This window comes from Micropterus salmoides, unplaced genomic scaffold (assembly GCF_014851395.1).
Source record: "Micropterus salmoides isolate LMB-PRFRI ecotype aquatic unplaced genomic scaffold, ASM1485139v1 Ms_hic_scaffold_18, whole genome shotgun sequence".
Classification (NCBI taxonomy): domain Eukaryota; kingdom Metazoa; phylum Chordata; class Actinopteri; order Centrarchiformes; family Centrarchidae; genus Micropterus; species Micropterus salmoides.
The window spans coordinates 29,709,746-29,736,698 of record NW_024040928.1 but is presented as its reverse complement, the minus strand read 5'-3'; the positions used below and the strand labels follow the sequence as shown (position 1 = coordinate 29,736,698).

The window sequence follows — 26,953 nt, the reverse complement described above, 5'->3', positions numbered from 1 at the left end:
AACGCACTGGGGATCCCTATAGCGTCGTAGTTCAATGTAGCGTCAGTTTTTGATGGTAAAGGCAGGTATGTGATATTTAACAGAACAGACTGAGTAAGGAGGTCCCCGACTTTGAACCAGGAGACCGGGGTTCGTGTCCTGTGTGAAACAAAAAGTCATCATTAGATATTTTTATTTAAGTTACACCAAGTTACGTTAGTTAACGCAAGTGTTAACTGACGTACGTAGTTATTTAATCCAAAACCTTGATTTTTTGCAAACCTTAACCAAGTAGTTTTGTTGCCTAAACCTGACCAAATTGCAATGTTTCACAACTTTAACAACACGCCGTTTCAAAATGCTAGCATTTTATTTTGAAAGTCTAAACAGATGTTGCATATTTGTTGTTGCTAAGCGTTGCTAACTTGACTGCAGAGCCCTAAACATCTAAAAATGATGCTAAAGGTGTACCCAGGGTGTTAAAGCGACGTCAAAGGGCCTAAGTGACGAGTCGGGAGTGAGAATTAGTTGATCCAGCCCGTTCTCGCTCCCAGGGCGTCGAATAGAAACGATCCGTCACGTGCTTCAGCGTCTGGTACCAACTATAGACTGTGTAAAAGGTACCAACTCACTTGGCTGCCAAGTGAGTAGCTACAAGTAGGCCTATGACAGAAAACAGAAAATTCAGAGTAAGCTGATGATACACGGGGCAACTCGTTGAGCAGTGTTGCTGGGCAATGTTGCTGGTGGCAAGTCCGACTATGTTTTGAACGGATAGCGTGATGGATGGCGGAGTGGTGGGGGGAGGGGATTACAGTAGTAATCTTTACTCGTTACCATTGACGGGAACATTGCCCAGCACCATAGATCTAAAAGTTGCTCCGTGTATCATCTGCTTAAGTAGGTGGTTGGGGTGGACAGGTGAGTCAGAAACTGGATTTTCACCCAGGAGACCGCGGTTTGTTTCCCGTGTGAAACAAAAAGTCAACAGCAGTGGTTTTTGTTGAAGTCACGTAAGTAACACAGTTATTTAAACCCAAACCAGGATCTTTTCCTAAACCTAACCAAACTGCGACATTTCACAACATTAACCACTAGTTTTATTTTGAAAGTCTAACTAGATATTTATTTTCGCTAACTTGACCAGAGAGCCCTAAACATGCAAACGTTATGCTAAAGTTTTACCCAGGGCGTTAAAAAGCAACGCCAAGAGGTCATATGTGACAAGTCGTGATGAGACTCAGGTTGGAGGGAAGTTTGAACATAAAAACTGTTGCTAGCTAGCTAACAGCTAACATCTGTAACAGCTAGTACACTGGCTGTGCCAGGCTAGCTGTTAGCTTAGCTTATGCTAGTTGCTAAGCTAAGCTCACAGGCTCTAAGATAAACATGGTTTCTCCACATGAACAAATATCTATGATCTGGGAAACATACAGAATATTATTGTAATCTCGTGCATGTTGATATTTTTACTGAGCTGCAAGAAAAAAAAAAAGAGTTTAAAAAATAAATCTTCTTAATTAAATACTTTTTATTTATTTAACAGCATCAAGTCGTTAAAAAGACGTACACAAATATTTAAGAAAATAAATTACCAAATACTTTAACAGTTAATAAAAATAACTTGAAAAGTTCATTTTAAATGAAAAAACTGCAATACACAAATACAAAACATGATACAAAATATATAAATACAATAACTCAACCTGGCAGATACACAAAGGCTTCGATCTGATCCAGCAGCTTCGCTCCGAGCTGCTTTTGTCGAGAAAACATCAGAAAACTACAAACTGAAAAATAAACTGTGCAAGAATCATTATTTACAAGATGATGCTAAAAAGCAAGAGTCAACATTCGTCGGAAGTGATGAGAGGTGTGACTTAAAAAGCTTTGAGCTTCCTGAAGACTCTGGTCGTCGTAAAAACTGTTAAATCCACGGCGTGATTTCAAAAATACAAAAAGAAAAATCCACATTTTTATTTGTGATTCCTGACAAACTACATCTGTGGTTTTCTTCTGACCGGAAACAAGATTCCTTAATCGTTAAATGTCATGAACGAGTTTTAAAAAGTGTTCTGGAGGTTTGTTGGTGCAGCTTTGAGCCTGAAACATGAAGGAAGCTTCTGGACTTTGGTGAGTTTATGGCCACTGCGAGGAATGAAGTCAAAATATGTTGAAGAACAAGTCATAATGTTACGAGAGTAAAGTCGCACAGGCAAAATATTTTACATGAAACAAATTTCTCAAATCTCAATATCATGAGAAATTATTTAAATGTATTTTGTGAAATGTAAATTTCAAGAATAAAGTCATAATTTAATCAGATTAAGTCATGAACTTTTAGGATTTATGATTTTAATGTTGTGGAAATAAAGTCCTACTTAGCGCAGATAAAATGTTTTTAAAAGTTCTCTGAGAAAAATGCCATGATTTTGAGAATTAAAGTCACATTTTTGCAAGATATTTCAGATATAAAGTAAATATTTTGAGAGGAAAGTCAAGATTTTTTGAGAATAACTGTAATTTTAATATTCAAGAATAAAGTTAGAACTTTGTGAGGAAAAAAGCCACAACATTAGGAGTGAAGTGACAGACTGAGCTCAGCTGTTACTGTGATGAGAATTAAAATAACACGTCAACATTTCTCTAAAAGATTTTTAACTTTTTCTTGTAAAATTTATAATTTTGTTCACATATTATGTTTTTCCTCCCAGCGGCTGTAAAACTCTGTTGAAGTTGTTTTTAACTCGAGTGTCAAAGCTGATCGGATTTCCTCTTAAAAGTTATCGTTGTTGTTGAACTCACAGCCAATCAGACGGCTGCTAAAGGTCGCGCCATCTCAAATTTTCCCAGACGTCCGTGATCAGCCGGCAGCGTGTTCGTGATGAATCCTCCAGTTTGATGTGGTGTCAAATGACGATTGAGGTCTGAGGACGTCCTGCTGATGGAGGACACATGTCAGAACCTGCTCAGGCCTGACAGGAAGTTTAGTTTCTCTCTCCTGCAGATTTCAGCTCCTCTTCTCCGCGTTAGCATGTTAGCTTTAGCCGTGTAGCGAGGGGACGGCGGGCTTCTGGATCCCCATCATGGTGTCGTAGAAACAGTCTTCGTTGATGATGGAGGTCATGCTCTGAACGCTGAAGTCTCTCTCCAGCAGGCTGCTGAAGTCCACCTCTCCCCCAGGACTTCTCCTCGCTGCCGCTCCTCGCTCCGCCTCCTCCTCGGTGACGTTCAGCCTCTGCAGCTGAGCCTCCAGATCGCTGGTCAGGGAGCAGAGTCTGGTCCTCTTCCCCGCAGGGTCCAGGGCGGCCCTGCTGGGCAGCAGAGGCTCCGAGCAGGTTTCTCCCAGGAGGAAGCCGCCGTCGGGTCTGCAGCTCTCCTCCGGCTGGCGGTGGTTCGTCCTCTGCTGCCTCCTCCTCCAGGAGCTGCTCCTCTCCGCCGTCGACAGCCTGGTCCTCCTCAGGGAGCCGGCGGGCGCTCGCTCTCGGAGGAGGGAACGCAGAGCTCGCAGGACGCTGGCCTTCGTCTCCAGACCGCTGAAACACAAACAGCTCAGGTCAGAACAGACACGTTATCCGTTCATCTGTCGATAATTTCCTCCATTAATTTGTGTTTTATTAAAACATCAGAAGTTTTGATTTTACATTTACAATCATACAAAACAGAAAGGCAGGAAGTTCTCACACCGAAGCTGCAACAGGATCACGTTTTCTCTTTAAAAAAATTAAATTAACTGATTATCAAGAAGTAGATAATTAACTGTTTAAGGACCTTTAACCTGAATTCTAACTGTAACCCTAAAACCTCAAACAGCCCTTTGTAGATGAGAGGACAGAACAGAACAACCTGCTCTCACCCCCGACTCGTCACATATACACATGTTCAAGACCCGTCAGTTGATGAAGATGCGTCAGTTTGTAACGCGAAACCCTGCAGTGTAGTTTTAAAAAAGTGCGAGTAGGATATAAAAAAGAGCAAAGTCTGAGTGAGGAGTTGTTAGAAACCAATGTTTCGACATCAACCACTAGTTTTATTTTCAAAGTCTAATCAGACATCGCATATTTATTCTTGACCCGCAGACTACGACACTAAAGGCGTTAAAAAGCGACACCAAGAGGTCTCGACAAGCGTCCATATGTGATGAGGTGGGAGTGAGAACGTGTTGGACAAACTGATCCTCGTAAAGATGGTACAAAAACACGCACACACGTTTCTAAAATAACAGAGCAGTAATCTCTTCAAAAACTCTGTTCAGTCCTTCAACACCTAAAATAATTCTTCTGGCTGAGGTCAGGCTGAGCGGACACGAGCTGACGGGACAGTTTGTACCTGCTGCAGAGCTGAAACACCGTCTCCGGCCGTCCCTCCACCTCCGACCGGCTGTGGACCAGCTCCCAAACACACGGGTTCTCCGAGCCTGAAGACACAAGTTACGTCAGTACCAATACCGCAGTCTGTTACAAGTAAAAGTTCTGCATTCAAAAGTGCAAGCATAAAATATACATGAAGGAAAAGTTAAAGTACTAGTAGTATATTAGATCATTATTATTATTGATGCATTCATTCAGTCACTTTAATGTTGCCGCTGTAAAGATGGAGCTCATTTGAAAGACTATTTATTCTGCTGGGCAGCTTGTGAATTTCAATAAGGGATCAATAAAGTTTTATTTGATTTTATCTTATAATAATACATCATATTTTTTGATTACATTTTGTAATTCGTTTTTAAAGTTCTTAATTGATTGAAGGGCAGTAAAAAGTACAATATTTCCCTCTGACACTGTAAATGTACTGCAGCTGCAGCAGAGCGCCACCTGCTGACATATAGATGTGAAATGTTTGTGATTGGTCACTGACCTGCAATGTTGGCCGGTCGGACCTGAACCGCTGACACTGGGATTAACCAGCGGAACCTGAAGGGGTCCAGATCTGCTGAGCGAGAGCCGGCCTGTAGAACAGAGAGCACACATTATAAATGAGAACATGACAGAAAGAGCTCAGGACTGCAGGAAACGCACGCCACGTTCAGGTCCAGGTGGCCGTCTGTGTCACTGCCTGGACCCGCTGCACATAAAGTTACAGTGGGGAGCAGTGACGCATTCAAGAACGCGCCGTTCAGGAGCTGAATCTGAAATCTCTGACAGAGTGTCCTTGAACGCATCAGTGGGAGTTTTTAAAACTGTCCCTGCATCAGGTTTATGCTGCTCATTTCCTGCGGGGACCCTTGGTTTCGCCTCTCAGACCACATACAGGTCGCCCTATCTTTGTGTCGCAGACCAGCAGGAACCTCCAGGTCTGAAAAGTGAAACCTTAAACCTGCGTTCTCTCCAGCAGCCAGCATGTTTCTACTTCTCAGCTGATTTATTCCCTCAGTAAACACTAGCTCCACCCTCTCGCCCAAATGTGGTCACGTCTGGTTCCAAAAACCCAAGATTGAAGACTCACCATCCTCTTCTTGAGCTTGTTCTCACGGTAAACCAGGATGACGGCCCGTTTGAACACTGAGGACACAAACAGGATGAAACACACCGTTAGTCACACTCACACCTGTCTGCACGCGCCTGCCGCCAGGTAACAGCGTCTGTACCCACCGAACAGCGTGAGCTCCGGCTCTTTCCTCAGTCGCCTCAGAGAGGGCAGCGGGTTCAACCAGATCACCGACGAGTGGACCAGGAACTCCCCCATCGAGATCTCTGCCACCTGGAAGGTAAGAACTGCTTCAGCCCTCAGATACAGACGACCGGGACGAGTAACGCGCTCTAAATAAAGTTGAATGGCGTGCGGCAGAGTGCACGACGCCCTCTGTACCTGTTTGTCAGGTGCGCTCTGCTCTGCAGCCAGCTGGTCGAACACGGAGCCGTAGTCCTCGTAGATCTTCTGCATCTCGTTGATGTGACTCGCCACCTTCTCCATCGCTCTCAGCGCCTCTGTGTGGACAGCAGAGGAATTACAGGTGCGTTACATTACCTGACAGTACAGCAGGTGGGAAAAAGATCAATAACTGGTTTAACTGGTTTAAGTGCTGCCACTGCCCTCTACAGGCCGCAGGGCGCATTACAGCTGCAATATGATGAGTTACCCATACAGCTGTCAGGTGTGTGTGTGCATCGTACCTGTCAGGTGTTAGTGTGTGTGTGTGCGTCGTACCTGTCAGGTGTTAGTGTGTGTGTGTGCGTCGTACCTGTCAGGTGTTAGTGTGTGTGTGTGCGTCGTACCTGTCAGGTGTGTGTGTGCGTCGTACCTGTCAGGTGTGTGTGCGCGTCGTACCTGTCAGGTGTGTGTGCGCGTCGTACCTGTCAGGTGTGTGTGCGCGTCGTACCTGTCAGGTGTTAGTGTGTGTGCGCGTCGTACCTGTCAGTTGTGTGTGTGTGTGCGCGTCGTACCTGTCAGTGTGTGTGTGTGTGCGCGTCGTACCTGTCAGTTGTGTGTGTGTGTGCGCGTCGTACCTGTCAGTTGTGTGTGTGTGTGCGCGTCGTACCTGTCAGGTGTTAGTGTGTGTGTGTGCGTCGTACCTGTCAGGTGTTAGTGTGTGTGTGCGCGTCGTACCTGTCAGTTGTGTGTGTGTGTGCGTCGTACCTGTCAGTTGTGTGTGTGTGTGCGTCGTACCTGTCAGGTGTTAGTGTGTGCGCGTCGTACCTGTCAGGTGTGTGTGTGCGTCGTACCTGTCAGGTGTTAGTGTGTGTCGTACCTGTCAGGTGTTAGTGTGTGTGCGCGTCGTACCTGTCAGGTGTTAGTGTGTGTGCGCGTCGTACCTGTCAGGTGTTAGTGTGTGTGCGCGTCGTACCTGTCAGGTGTGTGTGTGTGCGCGACGTACCTGTCAGGTGTGTGTGTGTGCGTCGTACCTGTCAGGTGTTAGTGTGTGTGCGTGGTACCTGTCAGGTGTTAGTGTGTGTGCGTGGTACCTGTCAGGTGTTAGTGTGTGTGCGTGGTACCTGTCAGGTGTGTGTGTGTGCGCGACGTACCTGTTAGGTGTGTGTGTGTGCGCGTCGTACCTGTCAGGTGTTAGTGTGTGTGCGTCGTACCTGTCAGGTGTTAGTGTGTGTGTGTGCGTCGTACCTGTCAGGTGTGTGTGTGTGCGTCGTACCTGTCAGGTGTTAGTGTGTGTGTGTGCGTCGTACCTGTCAGGTGTTAGTGTGTGTGCGTCGTACCTGTCAGGTGTTAGTGTGTGCGCGTCGTACCTGTCAGGTGTTAGTGTGTGTGTGCGCGTCGTACCTGTCAGGTGTTAGTGTGTGTGAGTCGTACCTGTCAGGTGTTAGTGTGTGGGCGTCGTACCTGTCAGGTGTGTGTGTGTGAGTCGTACCTGTCAGGTGTTAGTGTGTGCGCGTCGTACCTGTCAGGTGTGTGTGTTCAGGGCTCTCGGGGTCGGTCAGGGACACCAGCTCTCTGAGCAGCAGTGGATACTTCAGGACTCTCTGAACAGGTTTGATCAAGTACGACTCCAGAGAGGATGAGTGCTGATTGGTCGGATTCCTCGCCTCCAGGAAGTGCTTGAAGGCTGCGTCTGTCTTTGCTGTACCAGTAACAGAATTGTTTAATTATTAACGAATCACAGCGGAGCAACAAATTTCATCTCCTCCTGAACCAGAACCTTTCTACACTCTCCTTTTTAAAATGAAACAGTTTCAGAGCTGAGACTGATTTTTGATTGAATAAAGAATAATAATAATAATAATAATAATGAATGTAACAACTGAATGAAGAATGTAAAGAATAAATTAAATCTGAAGAACAAATGAATAAATAAAGAATGTAAAGATTAAATAATAAATTAAGGATGTAAAGAGTAAATAAAGAATAAAAGACCAAATTAAGGATGTAAAGAGTAAATAAAGAATAAAAGAATAAATTAAAGGTGTAAAGATTAAATAAAGAATAAAAGACCAAATTAAGGATATATAAAGGGATAAATAAAAGAATAAATAAAGAATGTAAATGGAGGTTTTGTGTGACGGGTCGGCCTCACCTCTCTCCAGGACCTTCTGGACCTTGATGTGGTTTGCACAGAAGCCGCTGTAGTGCTTGAAGTGGTCGGCGTAGTAAAGGAAAGATCCTCCCAACGAGAAGAGGAGTTTCTGAGAGCAGAGAGAGAAAACTTTAAAAACATAAAAACAATCAATCTACAGAAGTGAAACAAGGAGCAGAGCGTGTCTGTCAGGGCAGACGGAGCTTCACCTTGAACTGTCCAGGTGTTTCCAGGTGGCTGAAGTTCGGACAGGAAGCGATTCTCTCCTCCAGCGTCTGGAGGAAAACTCTCTGGAAGTCCAACATCTCGGGCAGACTGCCAAACAGCGCCTCCATCTGGAGGGAGAGACGCTGCGATCAGAGACACTGAAAACAGGTCGACGTCTCATCTGGTTAAAGGTGTTTCCTGAACTTTACCTCGTCTTTACTGAGGAAGGTCTCCCTCTGCAGCGGCGTCAGGTAGACGTCGAACAGACAGACCAGATCCTGACGGACACACGGACACGTTTATCTTTACAAACACGATTCAGAGCGTTTAACAGGCACAGAAAAACATTTATTAACAGATGTCATCAAATAAAACAAGCAGATGATGCTGGCACAGCTGACAGGATGAAAAACTGGGTTTCAGCTAAATAATATTAACATTTTTTTGTCTGGTTCTGCTTGATCAAACTTAAATCTAACTCATCAAGTCATAATTTAAAAGTATGGAAGTTAAATATGAAACACATAAAGTGGAATCATCTACCATTTACTGTGTATTAACAATTAATAAATGATTTGTGTTCAATAGTTTAAATCTACCTGAATGCTTTGTTTATTCTGTGTGTAATACTAATGAATGTCTTTTTAAATATTTTTTAAAAAGTAAACATATAAATATAAACATAAAGAACCTTTAATGCCAAATCAGGACGTAATTAAGGATTTTAAACCAAACTACAGTGGATTTGTATATAAGTACTTCCACACTATTAAGTGCGATTTATACTTCCATACAATTTATACTTCGACGGCGTAGGTGACGGGGCTACGCAGAGGATACGCCGTGGCCTGACATGCACTTCCTCAAAAAGGTAACTACACGTCGAGTCGACGCAGACCGTAAGCTCTGTGATTGGTCGGCTGGGTAGCCTCGCAATACCTCCGAGCCGACCGGAAGTAAATGGGCCTGTAATAAACTGTAATAAGCAATCATGAAGATATGTTTTATTTAGTTTTTCATATTTACAAACAATTCAGATCGCTAATGATGCATCAACGTTATAACGTGTTCAACTGTGTTGTAAATCATTAAAAGCAGTACTGTGAGTTGCAGTAGTATTTCTAGAGTACGAGCATTAAAAGCAGTACTGTGAGTTGCAGTAGTATTTCTAGAGTACGAGCATTAAAAGCAGTACTGTGAGTTGCAGTAGTATTTCTAGAGTACGAGCATTAAAAGCAGTACTGTAGTTGCAGTAGTATTTCTAGAGTACGAGCATTAAAAGCAGTACTGTGAGTTGCAGTAGTATTTCTAGAGTACGAGCATTAAAAGCAGTACTGTAGTTGCAGTAGTATTTCTAGAGTACGAGCATTAAAAGCAGTACTGTGAGTTGCAGTACTGTGAGTTGCAGTACTGTAGTTGCAGTAGTATTTCTAGAGTACGAGCATTAAAAGCAGTACTGTTGTTGCAGTAGTATTTCTAGAATGCGAGCATTAAAAGCAGTACTGTGAGTTGCAGTAGTATTTCTAGAATGCGAGCATTAAAAGCAGTACTGTAGTTGCAGTAGTATTTCTAGAATGCGAGCATTAAAAGCAGTACTGTGAGTTGCAGTAGTATTTCTAGAGTACGAGCATTAAAAGCAGTACTGTGAGTTGCAGTAGTATTTCTAGAATGCGAGCATTAAAAGCAGTACTGTAGTTGCAGTACTGTAGTTGCAGTAGTAGTACTGCAGTACTACTGACCTTGACGTAGGACTTCTCGGTGTCGACCAGCTCCTGGATGACTTTACGCAGACGCTGACACACGCTCAGGTGGGCGGGGCTCGCGGGCTGCAGACCGGCCTCTCTGCTGTACGGGTTCCTGGGAACGTCAGCCTCTGCCGCTCGGCCTTCTGGGAAGGTCTGGTACAGCGAGTAGACCCGGTCCACGTTCTGAGGACAGAACCGCAGTCCATTAAAGAGTTTTCCAACAAACAGCAGATGTGACGCTTCCTCTGCTCCATAATGAACTACGTCAGACAGCAGCCACAGAGCGGCGCTCAGTCTGACCCTCAAGGAGGACGAGCCCAGAACCAACCAGCCGCCTCGTTCATCATCGTAATCTGTGCTGCCAGACTAATAAACTGCAGACAGTCTGATGCATTCAGAGCGTCAGTGAGGCTGCAGGCGAGGACGCTTCCTCTGAGGAGACTCCTCACGCCCTCACACTCAGAGACGGTTTAGATTTAATGCTGCAGTTACCGTAAAACATCCGACCAGGTCAGCACGGAGCCAAGAATCACGTTCGACAGCAGCAGCCACAGGTATTACTGGGAACAGAGGTCATTACACGCAGCAGCGGCGGGACACACAAATGTTTCCCCGTCAAGTGCAGCAGGAAATAAAACTCGTGTTTTCTATTACATTGCACGCATCAAAACACAAACAAAGAAGAGCAGCGAATTCATCCAGAACAGATGGACAAAAGTTTGTGGACAGCTGCGACACTGATGTTCTGCTCAAACAGATCCAGTCACTTCTCCTTATGCACAACTTAAAATAACCTAAACAAACAAAGAACACCTAAATATTGCAGAACAGACGGCCAAAAGTGTGCCGAACATCCACTCTGCTGCTTTCAGGCAGACCTGAGGTCCATTAAAGTCTGTGGACAGACGTGTCCTAATTAAAACTGCAACTAACATTTATTTTCATTATCCGCTTACAATCTGCTATATCTACAATATTCAAATTAAAGAAGCTGAAATTTGAAAATTTTGACATTGGTTTTCTCAGAAAAATGACTCAGAACGATTAATCGATTATCAACATAACTTGGGTTTAATTTAATATTTGATAACTAATTGATTAATCCACTAATCGCTGCAGCTCTAGTCCTCATATCTAGAGGTGAAGACAGGGGTGTCCACATACATTTGGCCATATAGAGTAAGTTGAGATGCTGAATAAGTATATTTTTGAATAAATGACTTGTTGTTGTTTATCTCTCAGGAGACTTAAAATAAAAGGTTACATATATAAATAGCGCTCAAACGCCACGTCACGAACCTTCCTGACCTCTCACACGGGTCAACATGTCGATTTATTTATTTACCAAAGCACCATAACAACAAACCTCGCCGCCCACAGGGAACACAACCAGAGCCAGTGCCCTCGTGTTGCTCGTGTCACCAAACCAACACCCAGGAAAGGTTGTCCTGTTGCTCACATGTCCTGACAGACAGAGGGACTGACGGGGTTAATCAGTAAACTCTCATCAGGACGCAGCAGGAAGAAGAAAGCGCAACAGGTTTCACGTCTTTACAGGGACACTGTCTGCTGTCGTCAGAAGCCTCAGTCTGAACCCTGACCCCCCGACCCCCTGCGTCTCTTTACCAGCAGGGCGAGGCCGTCCGGGGGCCGCTGGCAGCTCCGGCAGCAGGACGCCTCGTCCAGCAGCCCCGCCAGCCGCTCCACCAGGCCCACACCGGGGAACCCCTCCCCTCCCTCCTCCTGCTCCTCCAGCGTCTCCTCGTCCTCCTCCGGCGGCAGCACCCAGCACAGAGCGCCCATGGTCAGAGAGCGGGGTGACGGGGGGGGCCTCGGCCGGGGTCGCAGGTTGTCTTCGTGAAGCGTTACGGCCGCCAGAGGAGGAGCTGGTCAGGAACAACATGAGCTCTCTCAGGTTCTACGAGCAGACGCCATTAATCCTCTGCTCAGACTTTAAACGCTCCTCAGGACCTAAGACCGGATTAACGGCCTCATCACAGGTCAGGTGACACAGGAGGCTTCAGGAGGAGGATTGTGGGAAAGGATTTCTGCAGAGTAACAAGTGCAAACACTGAAACCCCTCTGTGGCGGCTGCAGGTGGACTCACGGAGACGTCAGCTCCGTCTTCAGGCTGCAGACACCTGTGCTGCATCCTGGACATTTAAAGTGAGTCTCAGTGTTCATCCACACTCTGAAACAGCGAGCAGGATTTCTGCAAAAGCTCACACTAAAGCTGCAAATTCCCTCTTTCAAGCGGATTCAGACTCTAGTCACAAATCTCACACATCTGAACGCAGCGTCTTGGTTTCCCTTGGTTACATGTAGACCAGGGTCAGTTACGCCACAGTCCAGAGGGAGGTGGTGACACATCTAAAGCAAAAACACCTGAAGAAGAACCATCCAAAAATACAAACACGTGGACCCACAGCGATCATTCAGTGGCTGATCACAGATCAGATCAACGCTAAAAACAGCTCCTGAATGTGTCTTTTCCTCTTTGTTTACAGCAGGATGAACATAAACAACGAGAGGGGAGATAAATAAATAGAAGAAGGTCTGAAACACTGACCGACAGACTGAGAGTCTCACCTGTCTCTGCTGCTCGGCGTCCTCATGGGGTTTTGATGAAACGGCGTCAAAAACAGGAAGCATGACGTCGTCTGGAGATGAAGAATCTGTGACATCGAGATCAGGTTACAGATTGTTTCCATGTTTAAAATATAAAGACATTAAAGAAAGAATTGATCCTAAATTCTGCTGTTTTTATCAGTGGACTCTGGCGGCTTTGACTGTTTCTGGCTTAACAAAAAGGATCTCACTCTTTACAAAAAGCTCTGTCTCTGTAGGAATCCTTTGCATAATGTTATCAGACACTTTTATTAACAATCTGAGCCTGCCACCGGCACAAAACGAGCATTTTAGTGTACGTACTCTGACGAAAAGATTAAGTTACAGCTCAGCTCCACTGCTGCCGACTGCAGTGCGCTCGATCAATACTGGGCCACTTTCAAGAACTCTGTCTCAGTTAGTCACACAGACACAAAAACGTGGGAAAGGTTGAAAAATACCAAAGTGACCCTTTAAAACACAACATCAGCCAAACTATTTTTGATCAGTGTTGATCGTTATTGGCGAAACATTTAAACAAAAACCTCCGACAGAGAAATTCTACCACTACAGCTCTGCAGGCAGTTTTCCCAGAATTCCCTGCTTTGCTGTTCTAACTGTGTCTGACTGAGCCATCGACCGGCCTTCAGAATAAAAGCTCCTCTGGGAGCTGCAGTTGGCTTCGTGCCTGCAGGGAGACTGAAGCTCCTGTGTTAAATTCTGGTTTCAGGGTTGTTGACAGATAAGGGCACACAGTTCAGTACCAGCCTCTCGACCTCCTGCACTTCCTGTCTACGTTACTGTCACATTTAATAAACGGCAAATTCTAAAATTTAAAGAGCAGTCTACTGTAGTCCGGTTTTGATTTTGGGATGTCTAAATAAAGTTTACATTAAATGCTGGAGAGTGAGTTTAACGTGAGGAATGCAAAACATCAAACTCGTGTTTATTAACCTGAATTGGTGCTTGTGGTACCGGCGGTCCAGGTCTGGAGGTCCAGAGGGGCCGGGGGCTGGCAGGGGTCTCCGGGCTCCACGGGGTCGGGTGACTCGTCTCTCCTGAGCTGCAGCTGGAGCTTCTGGTGGCTGAAGAGACTCTGCATCAGGTCCAGGTCCAGTCCGGACACGGCGGCCCCATTCACAGCCAGGACCTCGTCTCCCGCCCTGAGGCCTGATGGGAAACGCAAACAAACAGGACTTTAAGAAACAAATGAAACAGGAAGTCCCCATCTGGTCCGCTCGCCCTTCACATTAAGGGTCTGTCACTTCTGATTCTGTGACAAAACTGAAACCTGCTTTTTTGCTGCCGTCTGGTGAAAATAAGAAGAATTTAAGTACAAATCAACATAACTTCAGCAGTATTTGCATATTAAAACTCTATAATCATATCTTCACCAGTCTGGTTTTATGAAATGTAACTGTGACAGTTAACATTGTTCATCCTGACTGTCACCAAACTCTGTTAGTTATCTGAGTATTAAACAGAAACCGAAGATGGACCTTCTCTGGCCGACAGTCCCAGCGGGTCGACCTCGCTGACGTAGACGTGACTTCTTCCCGCTCCGTCCACGTGACCAGTCACCGCAAAACCTGCACAAGAAAATATTATAAATATATCTTCATTATTCTTATTTTAACTAATAAAACTAGTGAGACATCGGCACACAATCAAATCATATGTCATTAGTTGATTTCACAAAGTCACCGAGTCCTGCGGGTGGTTTTTATGCCACAATTTTTAAAACCCAACAAGGACTGCTGAAATGTAACATCACATTTTTAGGGCCACTTTAAGGGGAAAAAAATTGAGGAGAAGATTTTTATTTTATTTTGTATTTCGAGAATAAAGTCAACTCCTTTAGTCAATCAAATCACGTTAGAGCGGCTGTCATGTAGTCTACACTTTATTCTCAAAATGCAACATAAATAAAAAATATTCTCCCTTACTTTATTATTCCTTAATGTGGCCCTAATACTGATAAGTGGAATTAAAATCCATGTTTCCTGATAAATTCCTCTTTCCCAAATTCATGAAGGTGGAACTCTTTCTAATTCCTTAAAACCTCTGGTGTGAAGTGAAGCGACGTGTTTGTGGGATTAATTTCTCACCAAAGTCTTTGGCAGCGTCGTGTCGACAGACGGTCAGGGTGAAAACACCGAGGAGCTGCAGCTCGTCACTCACCTGAACAACAACAACAGGACCCACTTTAATCATTCTGAAGCCGTTGATTTAATTCACTGATCTGAACCACGACAATAATTATTATTATTCAGGCAGACAGTTTGTCAGTGTTTCAGTCTGTAAACATGGTGAAAGTTCTGTAGCTTGCAGTGACGGTTCAGTGTGAATGTAGAACAACATGCAGGCAGTGAACGCACCTGCAGCGCTGCAGGACGTCCTGCAGAGGGCGCCGCCTCCCTCAGTTTGGACACACAGTCGAGTCTCTGGAGAGGAAACAGTTTAGACTCATTACACTTCATCCAGCTGAAAGTTAAATTCAACATTCTTTAATAATAAAAAAAACATTTGACAAACTATCTAATCAAGTATCTGAACACACCGACAAAGATGAGCTCAACGGAAGGGAAGAGTGGAGGAGAAAAAAGAAAGGAGGAGAAAGGTGAAGAGAGATAGTAGAGAATGAGAAAGGAGAGGAAATATGATGAGAGGAGTCAAAGAGAGATGAGAATAAAAGTATGGAGAGAGGATGTAAATGAAAACCAATTAGAGATGAGGCAGCAGTGGAGGTGGACGAGGAGGCGTCATGTTGAGAGGAAGACGAGGAAGGAAGGAAGGAGGTTAAAAGAGGAGCAGAGGATTGGAAGACAGGAGGTGGAGGTCATGTGGAGAGGAGAGGAGGTGGGGGAGTCATTTGCTGCCTCTAGAGAGGGATTAACACCGAGGGACAAAGGAATTCTGAGAGAATAAAAGGCTGTCAGACCTTTTAATCCTCCTCCTTCTCCTGCTCCTCCTCTGTGTGTCTACAGATCAGCAGGTTGCTATGGAACAGCTGTCTGACCAACCAAATACTTCTGAATAAAGAAAACGCTCGTGTCTTTGTCCTCCTCTCTGGCAGCAAACTGGACAAACAAAAGACACGATACGGCCAAAAGTGTGAGGACACCACGTCCACATGTTCTTCGCTCTGTTTGTCTCCGTTTCAACACAAGTTTTTTCTTGTAATGTTTTTAGTACTTCATTTTAAACCTTTCTTTCTCAAAATATGGCAACTTTTTTTCTTGTCTTCTTTTCTTATTATGATATGTTAATTTTCATAATATCATGTTTCTCTGGATTTTATGATTTGCCAATATGCAGTTTTCAAGTATTTAAATATTTTAAGGAAATGTATTACAAATATGAGAAAGCCATGTAAATCTTTCAGAAAGTGTAAACTCAGACCTGCAGACAGCAGCATGGTGAACGACTACAGTCAGTCATGACTCAGGACGAAGCTAAAAATACACCCTCACAGTCTATATTTATACTTAATTAAAAACCATCTGTCGAGGAAAAAGAAATGAAACACTTTGATACTAAATTCTCTTCCGGATCAAAACCAAAATTATCTACAGGGAATCATGAGAAAAAATTAGGGTTTGAGCTGTGCTGAAATTACAGGTTTGTGCAGTCGGAGCGGTTATCAGAGCGGAGGAGCTGCAGCCAGTCTGGAGTCTGAGGACGACTGATAGTGAACACATCATCATCCACTTCACTACAACATACAGGACTCGGTACAGGACTCGGTACAGGGATCAGTCCAGAAGTGAGCAGGGGAGTCAGTATGGGAGGCAGATGTTAGACTGAATTTGTGTTTTATTTTTCATACTATGTGTGAAATTTACATTTTTCAAACATATAAGTGAAGTCATCACGTTAAAAGCTCCACACAGGTTTTACATGTGAATTTATCCTCAGCTATTATGTCAAGTTTCTTCCACCTGCCTCTACATTTGTTTTAATTTGTTTGTGCTATGAGCAATCATTATGTTACTAATCCACCTACTCAATATACCTTCATTTAGTATTTTTTATACCATCAACATTACTTCATCTCATTACACATCCCTGTGTTGTTTGACAAATAGATCTTTCTTGTATGTTTATTGTGTTCAGGTGAATCTCTACAACACTTATCACAATTTAATACCATTAATGATCCAGGAGGATGTGGAATCTGGTTCAAACTGGCTGTAAACAGATGAATTGTCCTGTTGGACTCGCAGTGAAATACCTAAACTGTAAATGCACACTAACATTTATCCAGGAAGGATTCTGAAGTACAAAAACTCTTTTATTGACAGTCACCACATTGTCAGAGTTTACTGGAAGGAATCAACCTTTTTACAGTAACAACAGTTGCCCCCCCCCCCCCCACCCGGATGAGGTGGGGGAGGTGGTTCTGAGTCCAGTAACTGTGTGGGCTGATGTTTGATGTTTGCTGGACAAAGGCAGCTGTTTGTCTCCTGCAGAGACGATGCAGCAATTAACTCCACATGTCCTTCAGACAGCAGACGCTCTCTGCGGGTTAGGTCTAAACCTGAACGAGATCCAGCCTACAGGATTCAATCTGTTTGGACTCAGAGCTGCAATTTATGCAGGATTTACTCTCAAGGTAGGAAATAGAAATACTGATGCTGTAAATCTGTTTGATTTGCTAATATCACTGAACTGTATCCTGTTGCATTAAGATTTCTCGGAGTGGAACTAAGAGACCAAGAAGAAATGCACTTCAGGATGTGAACAAGGAGGTCCACATGGGGGACTCTCAATGGGCCGACGGAGACAGTGGTTTGTCTATTGTACAGTCAGCAGGTAATTAGCTCATCACTGAACTTGAAAAGTCATTTAAACTCTGTTTAATGATGCAAGATCAAGATTTGAAAAACACATTTAAGGATCCTTCAAAGTAAGTCACCTTAAACTCCATCGTCACACCCTCAGTCAGTCACCTAGCCAGTAATAAACATGCTAGCATATTAGCTTGCTAGGAGTAGTACTAGCTAGGCAAACCCCATCGTTCATGTGACCCTGATGAGCCTTGCAGGCTAGAGAATCTTGTGTCCATGTACTTTTGGCCAGACAGTGTCTTTTTGTAAAAAGCGAATGGAACGGGAGTCAAAATGGAAATCAGTACGGGTATCACTACGGGAGTCAGTATGGGAATCACTACGGGAGTCAGTACGGGAATCAGTACGGGAATCACTACGGGAGTCAGTACGGGAATCACTACGGGAGTCAGTATGAAAATCAGTACGGGAGTCAGTATGAAAATCAGTACGGGAGTCAGTAAGGGAGTCAGTATGAAAATCAGTACGGGAGTCAGTAAGGGAGTTAGTATGAAAATCAGTACGGGAGTCAGTAAGGGAGTCAGTATGAAAATCAGTACGGGAGTCAGTAAGGGAGTTAGTATGAAAATCAGTACGGGAGTCAGTACGAAAATCAGTACGGGAGTCAGTACGAAAATCAGTACGGGAGTCAGTACGAAAATCAGTACGGGAGTCAGTACGGGAGTCAGTACGGGAATCAGTACGGGAGTCAGTACGAAAATCAGTACGGGAATCAGTAAGGGAGTCAGTACGGGAGTCAGTACGGGAGTCAGTACGGGAATCACTACGAGAGTCAGTACGGGAATCACTACGAGAGTCAGTACGGGAGTCAGTACAGGAATCATTACGGGAGTCAGTATGAAAAATTAGTACGGGAGTCAGTATGAAAAATCAGTACGGGAGTCAGTATGAAAATCAGTATGGGAGTCAGTATGAAAATTAGTACGGGAGTCAGTATGAAAATCAGTACGGGAATCAGTATGAAAATCAATATGGGAGTCAGTATGAAAATCACTACGGGTGTCCTTCCAGAAGTTATTTACAGCTGAGAAAAGTTTTGTGTATAAAAAGAGGTTTTTTATTTCACCTTTTACTTTGTCAGATATGTTCAAAAATCTGTAAAACCAGAAGATTTTTAGACAGGGAGCTGCCAATATTCTAAAATACTTGCGAAAAAAACTGCAATAACTTGACTTTCTCTAACCTCAGAGCACACTGAGCTCTCTGATTGGTCGGTGTTCTGTAAAATGAAGTGAACTAGCAGGGGATGTTCAAATCAGAACAGGGATATCACTAATAAACCGAACCAAACCAGGGTGAACAACGAGAGAAGAAAGACAAGTATATTGACATTCACCGAGACATGGCTTGCTCAGCAGGACGGTTACATGCTGAGGTCCTCCCAACCCTGCAGTCATGTTTCCACTGTCTTCACCCGTCAGGTCTATTAAAGCTTACGCTGTGAGAGTGTCAACACAGAACACGCGCCGTAGTGTTAATACTGAGGTGTATACAGCATCTGTCTGCCAAAACACAGAGCCAAAATCAACCTTCAGCTGCAGAGAGATTTATCTCCTCTGGACTCTGAAACTCTCAGACTCTCTGGGTCCAGAAATAGCTCGCTGTTTATCAAGAAGGGGCCCTTAAGGAGCCGAGGATGATGGGAACTTCAGCTGACTGATGATCCATAGCTGCAGCACTGAGATTCAGCAGGACCAGCAGTAAAGAGGGACCAAAAATCTGGCTCATGGCGACAGACTATAACATGAGATCGGGTTTTTTGGCATTTAGCCTTTTTTGGAGAGCTGATGGTGATCTGGCCGACAGACAACAAGAGGAGAGAGAGAGTTTAAAATGCAACAAAGGTCCACAGCTGCAGTCAAACCGTGTTTAACTGCAAGATTTCAATCGGAAAAACATCCACTGACAATCAGCAGCTGTAATTCTGATCAATCAGTGAACTACAGGGAGCGTTTAGATGATGAGATCCCTCTGAACCTTAAAATACGTGCTTGTAAAACGAAGCACGGCCTGTTTGTCTCCTCAGACTTGTTCAGGAGTTGGTTTTTGGCAGGTAGTTTCATGTTTCCAGAACTGTTGTCATGTGTTTCCAGTTTGACAGATGAGACCAATTAGATTCCAGCAGCAGTTCATCCAGTCATTGACAGGGAGGGGTTAAGTTGAGATGTGAGTTAATAGATGGCTGTCAATCATTGTGTCAAGTTATAACATTTTCTCACTTTTTATTAGAGATGTTTCAGTTGTTAAACAGATGACAGCTCCAGAAAAGGCGAGTAAGTTAAGGTCGGGTTAAGATCTGATGTTTCCATATGAGAAGTCTTAAAATTGGAGACACTGTGGAGATAAACATGCGGTCCTGTCACCTGACTTAGGAGAAACACACAAGTGTATATGTTTGAACATCTATGCAGATAACAGAGACAGTTAAACAGGAAACAGAAGCTGACCTTTACACGCATGATGTGTCATGATCGCGTCTAAATGTAAGCCGACTGCGGTCTGAAGTTTGCTGGTGGATGAAGTTACAGCATTCAAGTCTAACCTCTGATCGTATCTCCATAAAAATGATTCCATCAGCGCCCAGCCGGTGGACAAAGGGAGGGTTGTAACAGACACGGAGGCGTATGAAACTGAATATCTCTGAGAAAACACCAAACTTAAAGCTTCAGTTTAACAACAAACTAGAGACGTCTTGGATTCCAACCTGAAGCAACAATGATCAACACAAAGAGAAAATAAAACACGACCCCAGGCTGTCGGTACGGTGTATTACCTGGGACGTGGAGTGTCTGCTGTCCCTCCTGCGTCTGCTCAGTCCATCCAGAGCCTTCAGAGAGGACGGCAGGCCCCTCCGCCTGGTGGTCCCTCCTGACAGGGACCGGCACCGACGCCTCAGCACCACCTCATCCCGACTGCACACCTGAGGAGGGAGGAGAGGTCCGACATGAGAGGATGAGATGAAGAGAAGATGGTCAGGTCTGTTAGCAAGATGGCTAAAAAAAAAGTTCTTACCAGGGCGTGGAAGGAGGACACAGAGAAGACTCCCAGACGTCCCAGCATGCTCTTGGAGGGCCGGCTGGCCACGGCGAGGAGGCTCTTGGGGTTTGGGAGCTCGCTGCCCTGCAGGCTGGACAGATAACACCGCAGCCGGAACAGATCCAGGTTCAGCTTCTCCAGGTTCTGCTCCCACTGCTGGATCTGGTCACAGCAGCACAGAGCGGGGTCACACACGCCGTCTTACTGGTTACACTGCTCGTTAGCGTGCTAACAGATAGCTATTTCCTAAACTCAAGCCTACAAGCTTTCAAAGAGATTCAAGCTGATTAACCGAAAGCTGCCTCCATCAGAAGACCTCGTTATTTGGCCACAATTAAACCTGATTTACAGGAAGTGAACGAGGCCTGTTAGTTTTAATTTGGCTGGCCGCCGCTGGCCATTTGTTGTCGTGTCAGATAATACATGACGTGTTCAGACATAGTTATCACGTGAGGTCATCCAATCAGATCTGGAGTTTGTTCATGTTAATATCTGGTTCATTGCTGCTGTTCCTGCTCTTCTATGTTGTGAGGAAGATAGTTTATCTAATTGAACGTCACCACAGAGGACCAATCAAATGAAGCCCCCCCCCCCTTCTTCTCTCCACTCTCCATCCTGTCCTCCCTTTCACCCCCCCCCTTCCCTTCCTTCTGACTCTTTCCCACGCCACTTTGAGCAAACACACGAACCTAAAGAGAACTGGACGTCCTTATTAAAAATAAAATAAAACACCCGTTTCACATTTTGCATGACAGTAAACTGTTAAACCCCCCCAGTATGTAATTGAATGTCGAGCAGTGAGATTAGCCTTTAATCTGCAGTCAGAGGACGGTTGAGTTCAAACAGCAGCGCTGGGATCAGTTTCACAGAGAGAGATTAAGCTCCTGCTAAATGATCCAGCCTGGAGTTCGTCTCTTCTCACCGTTACTGTAATTCACTTCTACATTTCAGCGCTGCCGGTTTAATTTAAGCACTAAGACTCAGCCGCTCACTGCTTATCAGGAAATGTGAGTTTAAAAATAAATTAGACCTCTAACCGCCGCTCTCCCATCACTACTAATACTACAAATATACTCTACTAGAGAGCCGAAGAGAAACCAGCTTCCAGCTTCTGTTATAGAGGAAAGAAAACCTCATTCAAAATCCCACTGACATTTCTAACAATTCTAATAATTTCTCCCTTGGACCAAAAATGTTTGCTAAAATAAAATGATTTCCCTTTAGCCCCACACGATCGAGGGTTAAACGTCACGGCTCAACAGGAGAGGAGCGAGTTGAATGTCTCTGGTTGGCTTAGATTTAACACATATAATAACAATCAAGAATGCAAATCTTTAAGGTGCTGTGGGAGGAACAATAAAAATAACTCATATAAGCTCAGTCTTCATGTATCTGGTGCATCGCTTTCAAATATAATGAAAATATCCATCTGAGATGAGGTTTTACTGCGAGTTTCCGCATCAGAATGGGACATAAATCCAACATGGCCACCACGGGCTTCAGGTCCTCGTGGGAAAACGCCGGGATGTGATTTTAAAACAGTGAGCTGATCGAGCGTCACTTGGCTGATGTGTTTCTTCTCACTCAGGCTGGATGTTGAGCCCGGCGGGTTTTTACGCTGCTGTCACCGCCTCAACATTTGGCTCATGATGTCACTCTCATCAGCCTCTATCATCTGGCCCTATCGTTAGCGGGAAAGCCTTTGTTGATTCAGGCTGCCGGTAACAGCCCCAAACATCTGGAACAGATATTAAACTCGACTCCACGTGAGACTGAGCTCTGCAGCAGCCAGAACATCCTCAGGGCTGTTTGTTAGGGTTTCCTGTGACGCTGCCAGGAGGACGCCAACAGCCCCATAAGGGCCCTCAGCTCTGCTGGGTTCACCTGAGCTCGGGGCCTCCACGCTCCTTTCTAACTGGACTGTGTCTCTGCTTAGCAGGTAATGCTTTAAATGTAGGTGTTAGCCAGACCTCATCCCCCCTGTTAAGAAGACTATTGTTTGTTTTTAAAGCCCTTCAGGGGCCAGCTGGGGCCTTTATCACTGATCTATTGAAGCCGTATGCTCCTTCAAGGTCATTAAGGTCCGCTGACCAGTTACTTCTTGTTGTCCCGGCTGAAGCACAGGGGGGACCGAGCTTTCTCAGTCGCGGCCCCGGGACTGTGGACTGAATTGCCTCTTCGTGTCAGACTGGCCCCCAGCATTCCAGTTTTTAAATCACGACTAAAACTCCCCTGTACTTCTTGGCTTTGAACCCAGACTCAGAGTTATTTGTTGCTGTTTTATGGTTGAAATGTTTTTTTTATTGATTGGTTGACTGATTCATGCTGATGTACTGCCCTTTGTTTTTAACCTGGTTGTTTTTAAATGTGCTTTATTAATAAAGTTGGATTGGAAACCTTTTCAATCACAGGATCATGTTTTTTTTTTAGTTTATTATAACAAGCTGAATTTTTTAATAATCACAGATTCCAAACCTGAGTTACCTTCATTTATCCTTTATATTTAATTCAACAATGTTTCAATCCCAGTTGATCTGCATGAGATCATTTCAGACCCGAGATGAACCTGAAATGTGCCGCCGAGACTCTTTTCACAGAGTCATGATTTCCACCAGTCTTCCACCTTCAGGCTCTTTCTAGTGTTTCACCATACTGACGCACCAAACGTCTCTTCTGCCAGACTTCTCTCCCGTTCTGAGGAAACAATTTGACCTCGACGACTGAATTTGAGACTAAATGACTCTTTTTGTTCACCAGATTTCATGACTTTACTGAGATTTAGCCATTTTACCAAAAGACACATGTAGAAGTGTCATTCAGGGTGTGATACACTTGTGCCTTACAGGGTTATCACTGTGTCAGGACTGCAGCTAATGCTTATTTTTCTTCACCTGATTTTATATTTCAGCTAAAAAATGTCAGATAACAGTAAAAAAAAAAAGAGGAATCAAAAGTCTAAAACCCAAAGAAATCCAGTTTATAATGATATAAAATGACTTCAGCTCTGTATATCTTTAAGGATGGGTGACCCAGAAGGGAATTGAACCTGTGGCCCAGGCAGAAGATGTTGACTGACGACCTTAACGGCCTCGCTGCCCTGATCGCACTCACCTGGCTCTCCACGGCCTTCCTGTTCTTCTGCTCCTTGATGACGGACAGCTGCAGCTCGGCCATCTTCTTCATCTTCCCGTCCATGTCGATCTTGTGCAGCAGCGAGCGGCTCTGGCAGCGGAGGAGGCGCAGCGTGTCCTCCTTGCCCTGACGCTTGGCCAGCAGCGAGGCGCTCGCCGAGTGGATCGCCGTCACCCAGTTCTCCAGGTCGGTCTGGTTGGTGGCCTGGGCGGGAGGAGTGATTTATGTTTATTCACCGTTTCAGAGACAGAACTGGTCAAATGGAGACACAGCAGCTTCATTTCATGACACTAACAGGTGTTTGTGTTCATGGGGATCAAGCGGCTCGCTGTCGGGGTCATTGTCGTAAAGAGGAACATTTGCTGCAGTAATTAGCCGGGTGTCATGACTCCCATTAGAGGGCTTTCACCTCCTCCACCCTCCATCTTCAGCTCCTTTCAGATCCTCGACACCTCAGTGGCGCTCACCCTCCCCCCATGGGGAACCATGGAGGCGAGCTTTAGGTGGACCGCCGTGTGATTTGTGTGTCTGTAAACACACTCTACAGCTGAGGGGAGTGAGAGTTAGTCTGGGAATAAAAAAGTGCTTCTGAGCTCGTAAAAAAACACGAGGAAGAAGATAAACGTTCCCTTGTTGGACTTCGGTCAACAACGCTACACAGGAAGTGCGTTGCGTCTATTTTTGGTGCTACTTGTGCTCTCTGACTCTCTCAAGTCCTGCTTTTTGTTTGCTGTAATGTAAATACACACGTCTGTTCCCATTTAACATGAAATGCCAGGAATTAGACACACTTAGGACATGTTTAGCCTAGCTTAGCAGTAAGACTGGATCTCCCCAGTGATTTCATTACATCAGGTAAAGACAGAAAGTACAAATGTAAGACAATAAAGTCAGAGCTTCAGCTGCGCGTCCTGGGTAGCTTCCCTTCATAGGACTGGAACTACAATCCGCATTCACCGTGGATCTCTCCTTCAGTGTCGGCGGTGTGAAGCTGGCAGCAGCACAGTCTTCACCAGGGAAAACCCTAAAATGAGCTCAGGCTCTGTGCATGTTTGTGGGGACGCTGCAGAGAAACCGCAGCCCTCCACAACACTACGTCCCATTCATTCACACTTTCCCTGGGTCTGAAATGACAGAGTGTAAACCAGCAGCCGGCAATCAGCCGTCAGACAATCAGGAGAAAAGTGAGAGGATGCAAATATAGAACTTCCCGGAAAAACCGCAGTTTAGCAGCGATGTTAAAAATATCACAGCAGCAGTGTGTTTACAGAAACACCAGGATCGAGTTTGATTCTGGTTGTTTGTGAATCTGTTTGTGGTTTCGGATCTCAGGCGCGGGTTTGAAAACTCTTCCTGCTGATTCACGGTTTCACGAAGATGTTCACTTGTTTTTCTAGACAGATAGATATTTATTAGTCCTTAGAAATTCATAGTGTGTCATACAGCAAACATCAAACCAACAACCAGACGGCTGCTTTACCAACACAAACATCTCCTGAGTGCTCTGCAGATTATACTGAGGTGCAGCTCACCGACACACAGACACTCTTATGCAGTTTATTTTTTATTATTCCATGGAACAAAACATGCTTTCCACAAAGGAGCGATAGAAGAGCACCAATATATGTCTGTCCACGTTAAAAAGTCTCAGTTTACCCCTAAAATATAGACGCTGCAGCCCTTTCTTATAAACAACATCTGTATTGTGACAGTTTAGCATCGTTCGATACTCTCTCCATCCAGACTAAGTGGCTGGTGGGTGTTAACAAAATGATTTCTTTCGTTTTCTTGGTGTTCAACAGAAGAAAACTTGCCCTACACCAACCCACAAACTGCTCAACCCACCCCCGGTAGCTGACTTCCTCTTCTTTGATCAAACAAACGATTGCTGTGTCGTCAGCTGTGAAATAAAAATAGAGCTCCCACAGACAGCAACAAGGTTTCGGAAGGTCTGATCACTGAACTCAGTCCTCAGATGTACCAAGTAAACTTTGATTCCTGATGCTAGATGAAATAAAAAGTTGCGTCTCGCTCACCTGGAACAGGTAGACGTCTCCGTGCGAGTTGCTCAGACAGAAGACGTGCTCCTTCTTGGGATGTTCGGGGACGGCCTGGACGATGCTGTCGTCGGCCAGCAGAGCGTAGCGAGGAGACAGCTCCTGCTCGGCGCTGATGTTTTTCCCATATGTCTCATAAAACAGTAGAGTGCAACCTGGAGGGGCAGAGTAATCTTTTATTCTAATCATTACGCCGTCATCCACTGGTCTCCCACACATTCTCCTTCCTGCGCTTTATTTGACTGTTTCTACATGCAGAACACCAGAAACACAAGCTGCGGTGGAGTTCTGCTCTAAGAGAAGTCCTTGTGTGCGGCTGATTGTTTAATTTTAATTTAATATTTCTACTTCCAGGCAGGACGTACCTTTCAGCGTGACCCAGTAGTGTCTCCACTTGCGGCGAGCCACCAGCTCCAGCTTCCTGTCCTTGCTGACGGTAATGAGAGCTTTGAAGGAGAGCCATCCGGCCCGGCGCACCACGCCCTGCTCCTTCTCAAACAGGACGTCCAGCTGCTCCCCTCCTCCCGCCTCCCCATCCATCACCTCCTCCCCCTCTTCCTCTTCCCGCTCCTCCTCCTCCTCTCCATCCCCCTCCGAGGGCTCGGTCCGGTCCGCTGTGCTGCTGCGGCCCGTCTCCAGCTCCTGCATGAAGTTCTCGTAGACGTTCTGCCGCTGAGCGTCGCCGCTCTGGTTCTGGTTCAGGCTTCTGGAGGAGCCACAGTGGACTGTTGGGTGCTGGTTCTGGTTGTGGAGAGAGTTGGAGGACCACGGTGTGCTGCAGCCAGCCAGCCCAGAGTGCAGCCCAGAATCCAGCCCGTTGATGAAAACATCACCGGTGTCGACGCCGTACGGCTCCTGGGAGGAATCAGAGATCAGATCTGGTTCTAAGCTCTTGTCTTTATTTTAAATCAAGATGGCCGACAGACAGACAGACAACTGTTGTTTTACTTCTTCAGTAGGAACCAACGTACCAAACGTTTTAGAACGTTTTGTAGTAATATAAGGAAATTAGTAAAAGTCTAAGTAGTATAAGTCCAGTGAAAAACCTTAAATGGTACAAAAGTAAGCAGCAAGCTGCCAAAGTTTACGTCACCACAACAGACATTTTCAGATCTAAAATTAAATTAAATGAAGGAGTTTTGTTTATTATTTCACTGTATAACAAATAATAATAATAAATATCTACAAATAATAATAACATAAATAAAAACTAATAATTTAACAGGCTTTTCTACTGTGGAAAATGTGGTTTTGCATCAACTTTTAAGGCTTCATTTACTTCCACTGCAGCTCAATAATCAAAGAAGGTAAAGACAAAGTTTAGGTCAGTAAAACTGAGAAATAATGTTAATTTATTCTGACTTCACTTTCTGTTGT

The 26,953-nt window shown here is 44.8% G+C and overlaps 1 protein-coding gene across 2 annotated transcripts in view; it reads right to left on the bottom strand.

The window, feature by feature from the left end:
- Positions 1 to 1,490: 1,490 nt before the first annotated feature.
- Positions 1,491 to 26,953, bottom strand: part of LOC119909367 (T-lymphoma invasion and metastasis-inducing protein 2) — a 55,774-nt gene continuing 30,311 nt past the window's right edge. For both annotated transcript variants that reach the window (XM_038727560.1, XM_038727561.1), the window contains 21 exons: positions 25,942 to 26,431; positions 25,556 to 25,731; positions 23,499 to 23,723; positions 20,364 to 20,549; positions 20,125 to 20,271; positions 14,880 to 14,945; positions 14,610 to 14,682; positions 14,001 to 14,090; positions 13,456 to 13,671; positions 12,484 to 12,569; positions 9,889 to 10,077; positions 8,359 to 8,427; positions 8,152 to 8,277; positions 7,943 to 8,051; positions 7,310 to 7,489; positions 5,788 to 5,906; positions 5,571 to 5,679; positions 5,425 to 5,480; positions 4,837 to 4,927; positions 4,309 to 4,396; positions 1,491 to 3,515 (listed from right to left, as the gene is read on the bottom strand). In XM_038727560.1, coding sequence (XP_038583488.1) covers positions 3,023 to 3,515; positions 4,309 to 4,396; positions 4,837 to 4,927; positions 5,425 to 5,480; positions 5,571 to 5,679; positions 5,788 to 5,906; positions 7,310 to 7,489; positions 7,943 to 8,051; positions 8,152 to 8,277; positions 8,359 to 8,427; positions 9,889 to 10,077; positions 12,484 to 12,569; positions 13,456 to 13,671; positions 14,001 to 14,090; positions 14,610 to 14,682; positions 14,880 to 14,945; positions 20,125 to 20,271; positions 20,364 to 20,549; positions 23,499 to 23,723; positions 25,556 to 25,731; positions 25,942 to 26,431 — 3,384 coding nt within the window. In that variant the 3' untranslated portion in view covers positions 1,491 to 3,022. The remainder of the gene's footprint in view (positions 3,516 to 4,308; positions 4,397 to 4,836; positions 4,928 to 5,424; positions 5,481 to 5,570; positions 5,680 to 5,787; positions 5,907 to 7,309; positions 7,490 to 7,942; positions 8,052 to 8,151; positions 8,278 to 8,358; positions 8,428 to 9,888; positions 10,078 to 12,483; positions 12,570 to 13,455; positions 13,672 to 14,000; positions 14,091 to 14,609; positions 14,683 to 14,879; positions 14,946 to 20,124; positions 20,272 to 20,363; positions 20,550 to 23,498; positions 23,724 to 25,555; positions 25,732 to 25,941; positions 26,432 to 26,953) is intronic.